Raw genomic sequence first — 12,244 nt, forward strand, 5'->3', positions numbered from 1 at the left:
ACGGTGCATGTAGCTCTTTACTGCTTCTTGGTAGACTCTGCACATCATGGGGAAACGACATCGAACAGGCTGGAGCTGGGAAACACCATCTCACAAGTGCCATGTAGTCAAATCCTGACCTGTGGTGGGTCGCAAGCTGGGTAAGTGGTTTAAAAATCATTTTAGCCAACTAAAACCTTTTCATTTTATTTATTATTTTAAATTGTTAGTTTAATTTTTTAATGTGAAATAATAGAGTCCCCTGGGTTCCAGCGGCACAGAGCTGTTGTCTTCTCTGGTATAAAGCAGGTTCACTGTACACCTATCTTAAAACTTGAGGGAGTATTAGTCAAAACTAATTAAAAATGCTATGATGGCTAGGAGAAGCTAAGAGAATACAACAGAGAAAAATAAAATTAAAAGCTATTATAAAATTAATTTCCAATCACTGTTCAGACAGTATTAACTGAAATCAGAGTTTCGTTATTAGGGTGCAATTTACCATTCATAGTAAAAGAGAATTTCTGTCCAAAAAACTCACAATCTGAAGAGGTGAAAAAGGCAGAAGAAGAAGAAAGAGACACAAGACAGGCCGTGTAACTGCCACCATAGAGAAGGGGTGTTGAAGAGAGTATGCAACTTGCTGCAGGCTGCAAGCAAAGTGTACAGCAGGTCCCACTCCATTGCAAAACCCAGTTTTCTTTGTGGCTGAGATCAGTGTGGAGGCAAAACCCACCCGAGCCTTGCCAGAACCTGCCAAAACCAACAGGGACCACACAGCTACAACCTTGCAACTGAGAAAAAAAAAGGAGTACCTTACGCTAGCTTCTGTGCAACATGTTTGAAGTTTAAATTAAGAAATTAAAACGCCAAGGATAATTTGTGACGGTCTAGTGCACGACAAAGGGTAACACAACTATCATTAGACAGCAAAGTGCATCAGCTGGAAACACCTCCAGAGTACATGTACAAAGGATGGACGACTGAGCACTGTTTGGGCACGTGTTTTTCTGAGAAGCCCAAGCTAGTAGGGACATGAAGAAAGATAAAGAACTTTATAAGGAAAATGTGGTGGGGATCATGAGAGACCAGGTGCACATGTAGTTTCACGAGAAGCAGAATTTATGATTACATTCTTAGTCTGATTTAACTCCACATGCAAATGCTTCAACCCAGATTTCTTAATTGTCCACATTACTGATACTTTGGCTTCTTCTAATCTTTGCAGGACAGAGAAGACTGGTCCTGCCATCACGTAAGCACAAAAGAAGAGGCAAAAGCTCCTGCCAGCAATGGGACACATCCACCTTAGGTCAAAGCCTCACTCCCTGGCCGTGGGTGACACTCACCACCACAACCAAGGGCAGCTCAGACGCCGCCCACGTGGCAGTCCCCAGCCTGGGTTTCTGATGTCATCTGAAGCGGTGCCGCCAATTTTGCCCCAGTGGAAATGCTTATTTGTGTCTCTTTTCTCTACCGCGTTGGCAGGAATGAACTTGCGCATGAAACTCAACCATTCTGTGAAGTTTGAGGAAAGTATGTAGTAAACACCATTTGTTACGGAGTGACTGAAAGACACACACGACAGCTGCCTTCTCCTCACTGCCAGAGGAAACTTGGTTAAAAAAATAATCCTCACAGACAAAATATAAAGCAAGGTTTTACTCAGCTCAATACAACTTCTGTAATACCAAGAGTTGTATTTATTATTTCATTAAGCTGCAGTAACAACTACAATAGCGTACATGCCATGACTTACTCTGTAAATCGATCATATTGGAAGAAGTCCACTACACTGCGGCATGCCTGTAGATCATGCAGTGGCTATGTTAGTGGTACATCAGTCCCCAAAAATAAGAAAATGGCTGCTGAATTTTATCTTTTTTTGAATAGGTGTATAACAAGAGTATCGATTAGGAATGGACTAATGGAAATTTTAACTCCTTTCCCTTCAGCAATTTATCTTAACACTGACATTCTTTTCCTGTTCTCCAGTAGATCTGTTGCTGTTTGGGCTTTTCTTTGCTTCTGGCACCAGGGATGATGCCAGCAGATGTTATCTATCCCTGCTGTGAATACGCCGCAGCACCCGGGTACTCTGGGACCTGCTTTGCAGTAGGGTGCCCTTGATCAAACAGATCTAAAATCCTTCACAGCTTTTGTCTCTGCATATGTAAATGTTGAACAAAGCTGAACATAGCAGAGCCAAAGGCTATGATTTAGCAGCTACCACAGTTAAGCGATCATTCCTAACTGATCGTGACCAACAGACTTTGTTTAATAGGGAGGCTGCCTCACCTGACATGTATTTGTAATATCAGCTTCTGTGAACATTTTTAAATAATCTTAACACCATTGTCACTGATGAACTGTTTAATTTCTGGAGATTGTTGATTACCTGCAATTTCTCCATTCTCAACCATAGGATTGCCACTACTGGCTCTTGTGACACTGTCATATGATGGAGGAAAGGATGGTGAGGACAAAGTTTCAGACTTCTCAGGACTCCTACCATAGTTTTCACTCATCATGAATGCAATAAGTCCTTCTTTTTCTGGAGCAACACCACCAAGAGTTTCACCAATGGAATTTCTGTGATGGTACAGGTAAGAAGCCTGCTTTAGGGAGCGCAGGAGCAAATGACTCCTATAGGCACGCTGGATGACAGTGGCAGAAGCTTCCTCTTGTCTGTGTCTGAGAGTAGTGGAGATTGGCTCGTAGGATATTTTGGATGGATTGGCAGCCATGAACTTCTCCTCCATTTGTACTTTAAGAGTATCCATGTCCCCAGAATCTCCTAACACTCTTTTGGTAAAAGCAAACAAGATATCCAAGCAGTGGATCCTGTCTCCACTGACCATGGGCAGGTCCATTGCTATGAGTTCAACTTTGTTTGGTTTTGGTACACGTAAAGGTTCAGCCAGAGCATCTGCAAAGTCTGAAAGTGCAGAGAAAGTTATAAACTGAGTTGCCTCAGGATCAAACTTCTCCCAGATTTCATAAAAGATGTCAAAGTCATCTTCCCCTAAAGGCTCTGTACTTTCCTCAGTAGCAGCATTGAAGTTCTCCAGAATAACAGCTATATACATGTTTACAACAATGAGAAATGATATAATGATGTAACTTACAAAATAAACAATTCCTATTGCAGGTTTCCCACATTCGCCTATAGTACCACTTATGTTTGGATCACAGTACGGTGGCCCAGTGTTTAGAATAGGACTGAGAAGACCATCCCAGCCAGCCGACGTGGTGATTTGGAAGAGACAGAGCATGCTGTTAGCAAAGGTTTGGAAGTTGAACATGTCATCAATGCCATCTTCCATCTTCACGTAGGCAAAGTTAGCCATGCCGAAAATAGCGTAAATGAACATGACCAGAAAAAGCAAGAGGCCAATGTTGAACAGAGCAGGTAGGGACATCATTAAAGCAAAAAGCAGAGTTCGAATTCCTTTGGCAGCCCGGATGAGCCTCAGTATTCGTCCAATCCGAGCCAAGCGAATGACCCTGAAGAGTGTAGGTGGCAAGAAATGTTCAAACACTTTACTGATGCCAGAAAGCAGTAAGGCTAAAACGGAAAGGATAGCAACTGGTTAGAATATCACATTTCTGCTTAACTAGTAAGTAGGATGCAATTATAATATCTGTACAGTTGAAAAATGTCTGATGTTTGTATGCTAAGACCCTAGCAGAACAACCTTTAATAGAAATTAGAGTTGAAAAAATAGCTGTAGAAATCAGCAATTATAAACCACATTCTTAGACCACTAGGAGATAGCACCCGTTGCACTAAGGATGGCAAGCACCTTTCTATGCACAACTTTGAATACCCGTATCAGTCGACACTCACTGATTGACGGTTTTCTTTGACACCGCTTGCATGAATACTTCAGCAGGTGCAGGTTATGTGTTTACCTTCCAAATATAACTTCAAATACTGACAGTACAAAGCTAAATTAAGAAAACAAGATATAACAACAATGTCGCGGTCATCGTTTAGATAATATAGTCAAGATATGTATGAGCAAACCCAGCGATGCCACTCTACAATGGCGCTCTGTTCATTCCAGGACATAGCTACATTGGGATGGTTTTTAACTTTAGTTTGCATGAAAAAAATGACAGATCTAGTAGCACTAGAAAAGGTTTGGCTTCTCTATGTTTAGATGTTTTTGATACATTTTTCTGAATTTCCACTCCAGGAACTTAATTTCTCAAGGAAGAGCCATATTCTTACTGGAATCTTACTTCCCCAAAAGACGTCATACTAAAGAAATATTTTTCTTCCCCTAAATGCCTTGTGCTATTTTGCCAGTACTGGCTCTAGGAACAGTTAAATTGGCAGAAAAGCTCTCTACCGGGCTCTTCCATTACAATCCCTTAAAATAAAAGCTAATATACTTGTGTTGTTCTTTCCTATACAAGTGTGAACACAGTGTGAACCCTTATTTTCAGTCAGCTATGCCTGAGTTTCCAGAAACTGAATTCTGTAGTCTATAATCTAATTCCAGTCTTCATATTGTCTATATATTTCAGTTCTCTTTTACAAACTCAGATGATGAAACTAGCAATTTTTATGTGATTGAAGATTTCTTGGTTGGCACTAAATCTACAACAATGGAAATTATCACATTATCACATAATGTTGTACTGGTACGATGGGTTATTCATTCTGTCTTTCAGACTAGGAAAAAACAAACTAAAGAATGATTATGAAAGATTTTACATAACACAGCTGCCCTTTTTTGATACTTTTATTAAAAGAAAATAACAGAAATTTTTTAAAAAAACTTATTTCATATTTTAATATAATCACGGTGGGTTTTTTAGTTCTTTTTCCTCAAGACAGTATTATGATTTCCATTTCCACATCCATTTGCTGTTGGTAAATTTTAACTGTATTTTTTCTGAAAAGAATAATAATCGATTTAGTAAAGATTTTGCCAAACCAATTTTACTTACCAGGAAGTGATACGATCACAACAACTAAATCAAATATGTTCCAGGCATTTGAGAAATAGTACTGCCTCAGAGCCACCAACTTCAGTACACATTCTGCAGTAAAGATGGCAGCAAAGAATATATTGATTTTGTAAAGGATGTTAGCCTTCTGTTCACTTTGCTCATAGGTTTCCACCATCATGGCGACCATGTTAAGGCAGATGAGAATCATGATAACAACATCAAAGGACTGGCATGTTACAATGTCAAAAAGGAACCCTTGGTATCTGTTCTAGAGGGAAAAAATATATCTGGCATCAGTTATGAAAGAAGGAAGTGTTCATCTGTACATGTTTCCAACAGCTCCAATTTTTATGTTGCAAATTCACTCAACTATAGTGAAGCCAAAGGAATTTGAGAAAGGCAGAATGTAAAAATGATGTTAAAAATCCCTTCCCATCCTGAAGTTTAATCAGTTCCAAGGTGAACGTAAAACCCAACAGTACTTTCGCAGAGAACTTAATAAATATTTAACCTGTAAAATCTTTCAGTGCAACTTTTTGGTATGGGATTGACTTTAGAGCACTGTCTGAGTATCAAGGTAAATACAGCATTAATAATTTACATGCAATATGTAAACATATGCACTTGTCAGGGAATTAAATTGCACTTCTGCAATGCATTTTCCTTTTGAAGAATGCAGTCAGTCTTACCAGTGGTCTTGGAATGGGTTTTTGAGGTTTTTTGGATCCCAACTTTTTCATTGCATTGTAATATTTTTTCTGTTCTTCTGTCATAAAGATATCTTCCCCACCTAAGTATATAGAGAAATGTCACTGTTGTTTGGTGAGAAAGCAACTCTATTGTAGTTCCAAAGTCTAAAATGCTGGAAACTAACATTCCTTCCTTTTTCACATTTTGCTGTACCAGCCCTTTTCATAATGCGTAACTGTGTCCAAAAAACCAGAGTGACACAAACCATACATTCACAGAGCAGAAGTCCTTGGGTGAAACCCAGCTAGCTCAGAAAGCATGAAAACAAAGAACCTACTGAAAACCTGGACAGGGAAGAATCTTCCCCTGGCTTCCCACATCCTGGTTGCGTTGAATATCCAAAATACTTCTCCGAGCATCTGTACCAGACCACTTTCTAAATAACAAGTCTCCTGCCGTGCTCAGTTCCCCAAAAAGAGCAGAAGTTTAAGGGGCTGCAGAGAAGGTGTCATTGCCTTTTATAAGTGGGGAAAGAGCCGGGTGTTCAGGCTATTGGAGAAAAGTAAGGAGGAAGAAACTCACCCTAGGTGTTCCTTCTGCTAACTTAATTGCTAATGCTCTTGTAAATGCTGATAGAAGTTTTAGAGTCTATGTATAGCAAGGACCTTGTTCTCTAAAGACAGCATTATTCAAGACATAGTAGGTGCCTGGGAGCACAACCAATATACTTATCTTTTTCTTTTGTTGGTTGAAGTTGTCAATAATAACACCAACAAAGAGATTCAGGGTAAAGAAAGATCCAAAGATGATGAAGTTCACAAAGTAGAGATACATAAATAGACTGTGCTCCATTTGCGGCTGCTCATTTTTCTGCAAGAATGAGAAGCAACATGAAAAATGACCCGTAACAACATGGACTCAATTCAGAATAATCTTCATATTGCAGATCCTCTCACAAATTGATTCTAGGAGGACCTAAGATTTACAGCCCTACTGCTAACTCTGACAAAATTGATAGAGTTTAAAACTACCAATAGTGCATAACACAAACTATTATATGTATAGCGTTTTGGAAGGGGTATGAAATGGTGGAAGGAAGTAACATTCATACCGTGACTACTAGATACACCAAAATTCTAGGACCTTGTGGAGACATTATTGCTCAGGTGCTGACTACTATCCCTTTTGAAATAAAACATGAACCTTATAAAATGATACACCAAGCACAACCCCTGAGAGATATCTAACCAGAAAATAAGGTCCAGAATAACAGTACTACAAAGTGTTTATACAAAGACAACTTGTTAGTTTGATTTCTTTTACAGTGTTTGTTTCTGTAGTTTCTGGCTAGATCATTGCAAAACAGGATAATTTAATTCATACTAATATATTTACAGTGAAAAACTTGTAGAGCAGAACTTAGTTTTTGACTAATGGTGAATGAGGTTTACTTTTATTTTAATTTTTCTTTTCCACAAAAGCTTTTTGTTGTGGGTTTTTTTTTTTTCATTTCAAATCTGACTTAAAATCCTACCATTTGCAATTGATTGCGGCCCTACTGAAGTCAATAGAAATAGTTACTGAATTGGACATTCCTGACATGATTTTCACAAGCGTTTCAGAAGCATCAGTTCAGCTTTATCCAATAGGAATAGGAGCTGTAAATTGCTCAGTACTTGAAAAATCAAGCAAACCATTAGAAGCCTAATTCCAAGCTCTTGCCATTAAAAATCTTGGCCTACATATGTCTTTTTCTTCTTAGCAATAAACCCTTATTCTATGGCTATTATGGATAAAAACAAAAGCCAATCAATAAAAATAGTTTTTCAAATTGAAACACAACTCCCCCCATTTTTATATATGTTTACTTTTAAAATAATTTGATTCCTTTGAAGTCAAAATCAAATTAAGATAACCTCTTCAACTGAAATTCTTTGCCTCCAAAGACATAGCACTTTGTTCTTTATAACATTTGATGATATTTCTGATAAGACAGCAAACACTGCTGTCAATATGAACAGTAGGTAAAATAGTACTAGCGATGCCAGATAATGTATTTTAAATGGTTGCTTATCCACAATAGCTTGATTCTTGCCAAGTTTGGTTTTATGTTTTGAAGTGGACTTTAAACCATGTCACTGCAAAACATTTAGGTTTACTCCAAGTCTGATTTTCATAAATAGGGTTGTGTGAAGGTAGGTTCCTCCCTGTGAGCGGGAGCTCTGAAGCCCCCTGCAAGCTGATGGACATGCAGTGGTTAGTAGAGTCAATGTAGTATAAAGAGGTGCTCAACTAAACAGTATTGATATCCAGGGTGAGCTGAAATGCTCCCTAGATCCCTCTGAGCGTATTAACCAGATCTCCATTAACCATACAGGGCACTTGGAGGCCTTACAGTATCGGTAACTGCATTTAGGGGAGTGGATCTGGAGTTGAATCCTACTCCCCATTACAACGGATTAGGATACTACGAGTCATCCACAGATGAAATGTTTACATCATCTGATCAGAATAATTACTGGAAAGATTTAACACAAACAGCAGATATAAAAGTGCAAAAATCATAGAGCTTTTGTGGAAAAGAGTAACATTAACAAAAAATCTAGTTTGAATATAGTGACTGACCTCTCGGGAATCTACTGCCGCATACATGATGTCCATCCAACCTTTAAATGTTGCCTAGAATGAGAGATTATGGAAAATGTGTTGGACTTTCAGGGTAAGTCCTCACATCATTTGCAAAATCTGAATGATACTGACTGGAGTAAGAGCCTTTGGTATCGTCACACACACATAGCACCAAGCGCTCATTTTAGGGAAACTTGCCCCTACGTACGTGTGGTGTTCTCAGCCTTATCAGGATGCAAAAACTTGCTAGGGTGAGACAGAACATGCTATCCTAGGATGCTGACAGGGCTAGCCTTCACTAGCACGGTCTACTAAAGGCCTTACAACCCTCATAGCTGAAAAAAAGCCCGTGTTACAGAAGATTAGCTCAGAATTTGCCCCGTTTCCTTCTGTGATTGACTCCAGCTCTCAGTCTCATGAACATGCTGGAGGCTGAAACAGCACCTGTCCACCAGATGCTTACTTTATCACCTGGAAAATCACAGCGGGACCTAATTTGTCACCCTATTTCCATTTTTGTGCACGAACAGCACTGGTGTTTGAACAACCAGCTACAAGGGAAGAGCAGGCTCTATGATACCTCTCTTTTCCATCACCCACAGAAATGAGTTAGGAGTTGGCAGGAGGTCAAGCCTATCTGACGTGGTGCTGGCTAGTGAAGGCAGGCAGCACTTACCACCTGAAGAAGAGCCAGGTAACCAGAGCCAACATTATCAAAGTTGACTTTAACATTGACCCAAAATATTTTTCCTGTGTTATTAGACATTCTACAGTCTGTTATGTCATTGATGGAATTATTTAATTCTGAATTTTCTTCTGTCAGATTGACACATTTCCCAAACTTCCCAGCAAAGAGGTTCACTCCCATGATACTAAAGATGAGCCAGAAGATGAGGCAGACGAGCAGAACATTCATGATGGAAGGGATGGCTCCCATGAGGGCATTCACCACCACCTTAGAAAAATGGGAAAGGAAAAATACACTTAAAGAATTGTGGGCTCAAGTATTTGCTCAGTGCAATAAGCAGTCACTTAGTCATCTCAGCAAACCGAAAACCAATGTTTTCCGTGCAAATACTAGTCCCTGCTGGCATGAACAAAGATTCAAAGTTCCTTAGTATCTCTTAGGTTTTCAAAGGAATAGTTGATACTTTCTGGGCTGCTGTGAACCACTACCACGTAAGTACACTACAGTGCAAGTCCATCCTCTTTTGATGACTTTCCCTTGGTTTTGGAGTTGGGGATTTTTGTTTGTTTTACACTTTTATAACAAAACATTTCTGAAGTATTCATCCACAAGCACGAGTGCAGAGGACTGTATTATTAAGACTGTAGAAAGTAGTTTTTTAAAGGACCAGAAATACCTCTCCACTAGAATTTTTCTAGATCTATTCTTTTCCGTGGATTATGATTGTGACTGGGGTCTGTATAACCACGAGCTAGGCAGGGAAAAATCTGTGTTAGGTGCTGTATAATCACAGAAAATGTCCATGTAGGTTTTAAGTGCATGCTAAGATGTAACAGATTGATTCAAAATATGGGGCAGTATAAGGAAACAATGAGAATGTATCTTTGAGTTTCGCAGTGCATGCGGCAGTCAGGTAGCAAAGAAGAACTTGACAGACCAGAAGAAAAAAAGAAAAAGCTTTGTGAATGCTTTTGGAGACCATGTCACACACGTGCTGCGTAGCAAGACAGAGAGTATGATGGTACCTGTTTCAAAATTGACTCCACATATGGAAATTTTGAGATATTCTCTTAGTTAATTTAATGCAATTTCTCTCTGCCTTCACAGAGACAAGACTGCAATCAAACAGCTTTCAGTCAAAGAGCTTTCAGTCTCACTTCCAGAGATATCCAAAAGCAACCTGTGTTTCAGCTGCATTGAGGCTTCATTCCCGTGTAAAGGTGTGACAGGGATGCTACAGGTATGTGCTGTGTAGGGATGTGTTTTGCATATGGCTGAGGGAATCTTCCTCTGCGTTTGCACAATGATAGATTTGTAATTAAATATAATTATTGTCCAGTAGCTTCACATTGTTCCAGGCGCTCCATTGATGGAGAAAGGCAGCAAATATTCTACAGAAAAACACTCCTGCTTTGTGAAAGAATAAGGCTATTTGGAACAATAATTTGAGCAAAGAAGTTCTTAACAGTCTAAAGTTTTTATAAATCAATCCAGTAAAAACTTGCAGAGCAGAGGCGATTACTCTGAATTAGCTTGCCATCAGACTTCAAAATGAGAATTGTGCTCACAGTTCTTATTCTCTACTATTTTTTTTTTTTGCTATCTCAGTAAGACAGGAACCCAAGAATGACTGAGCAGCAGTGAAACAAAGTTCTGCCTGCTCTAGTTTTAGTTTCAATGGCACGTAGGATTGATCGCGCAAGGAAAGGAGCAGCCAAGTCAGAGGCACTCCGCAACCAAGGTGCCTTTTAAAAATTCATTTACAGGTCCTAAACTGAACTTGGGGTAGATATGTCAACTTCATAAAGACAGAGCCATGAGTTGTGAACCTGTTACCTGATAATTAGTACTGACAGGGTTTAATTTGTATTCAGGCTTACCCTCATCCCCTCAAATCGTGACAATGCTCTTAAGGGCCTCAGAGCTCGGAGAGTCCTGAGAGATTTCATGGGGCCAAATGAACTGCCTAAGAGGTTTATTAAAGAGACCTGAATGGGAAGATAAAAGTAAGTATTAGCAATGTCCTGGCATCTGTTATCATTATTCCTGGCTTTTTTTCTTTTTTCTTTTTTAAAAAAGCCAAACCAAATCTCCCCATATTTTCAGTGCCCAGAGTGCAATATCCTGCAACGGTCACTGAAGAAGGTAAGAGCACTACTGTCTTAGCCTTGCATCCTGAAACCAGTCAGTGATTCTGTTACGGCATCCTGAATCAGGACGCATGTGGAAGTGTCAAAGGCAGAACTTACATCTACAATAAGAAAGTCCAGCCAGCACCAGGCATTGGTGAAATACTTCTTGAAGCCATAAGCCACCCATTTCAGGAGCATCTCCAGAACAAAGATGAAAGTGAACATTTTGTCAAGAAATGCCAACATAATTTTGATGCTTTTTCTCTCATTTATATGGATGTCTTCAAATGCCTGAAATCATAATATATTAATAAATGGCAGAAGTCAGAGACAAGCTTTATGAAATGGAAGTCTGGAATCATTAAGGCCCCTTTATCATTCAATACATGATTTACACAGATCTAAACCCCATCTTTTACTCAGATCTATGACAGCTGACAAACTTTGAATTTTCCCTGTCCTTTCCCTTTCTTTTTCTCCAAGTAGTACCCCTCATGGACACAAACATCGTGCACATGGGATCCTAGGAGGAAAATACAAACTTCTTTCAAGAGAATCAAGTACTATTTTTTCAAGTATTAAGAGTAATTTATGTTTTAACAACCTAAAAAAAAATATTTCACAGTTGTGAAATAACTTCCAGAGACAGCCAGAAAAATCCAGTATACAGCCAGAACAGAGATAGCTTCTGAGAGCTATATATTTTTAGCATTGCTCACTGTCTCACAATCTGTAATAACATAAATAATAAGTTTGCAGAAATTGCAATATGAATAAATTGCTGCTATGTGAAGCCTATTTTTTCTCCTGATGAGTTCAAAGGTATTTGCTCCATTTTCTGCAAAAAAAAAAAAACAACAAACCACACCAAAACCCAAACACACACACACACCCCCCAACACGAAAAAAACCCAAAAGCCAAATTTCTTTTGGTACAAAGTAAAGCTAAAAGTACTTCTAAATAAATACGTGATATTGTGCTACACTAACCAGGGCTCCACTGCTCAGAAGAATCATGAATATGATAAAGGATTCAAACCAGGAGTGTTCAACAATCTGGTAGCAGGTTTTTCTCAGATTCCACCATGTTGCTCCTCCAAACTTTATGGCACCACCCACAGAACAACGAAAGTATCGAACACAACCTGAAGGAGAGAGACAG

The 12,244-nt window shown here is 39.1% G+C and overlaps 1 protein-coding gene across 1 annotated transcript in view; it reads right to left on the minus strand.

Annotated features, from left to right (window-relative positions):
• Window positions 1-2,315: 2,315 nt before the first annotated feature.
• The window catches only part of LOC104041997 (sodium channel protein type 5 subunit alpha), a 34,555-nt gene continuing 24,626 nt past the window's right edge, over window positions 2,316-12,244 (minus strand). Inside the window, exons 19-27 of the mRNA XM_064441831.1 lie at window positions 12,073-12,227; window positions 11,200-11,373; window positions 10,831-10,938; window positions 8,939-9,217; window positions 8,260-8,313; window positions 6,363-6,504; window positions 5,634-5,734; window positions 4,942-5,212; window positions 2,316-3,547 (exon numbers count right to left, since the gene is read on the minus strand). Coding sequence (XP_064297901.1) covers window positions 2,316-3,547; window positions 4,942-5,212; window positions 5,634-5,734; window positions 6,363-6,504; window positions 8,260-8,313; window positions 8,939-9,217; window positions 10,831-10,938; window positions 11,200-11,373; window positions 12,073-12,227 — 2,516 coding nt within the window. The remainder of the gene's footprint in view (window positions 3,548-4,941; window positions 5,213-5,633; window positions 5,735-6,362; window positions 6,505-8,259; window positions 8,314-8,938; window positions 9,218-10,830; window positions 10,939-11,199; window positions 11,374-12,072; window positions 12,228-12,244) is intronic.

The sequence above is a fragment of the Phalacrocorax carbo genome, chromosome 2, assembly GCF_963921805.1.
Source record: "Phalacrocorax carbo chromosome 2, bPhaCar2.1, whole genome shotgun sequence".
Taxonomy (NCBI): domain Eukaryota; kingdom Metazoa; phylum Chordata; class Aves; order Suliformes; family Phalacrocoracidae; genus Phalacrocorax; species Phalacrocorax carbo.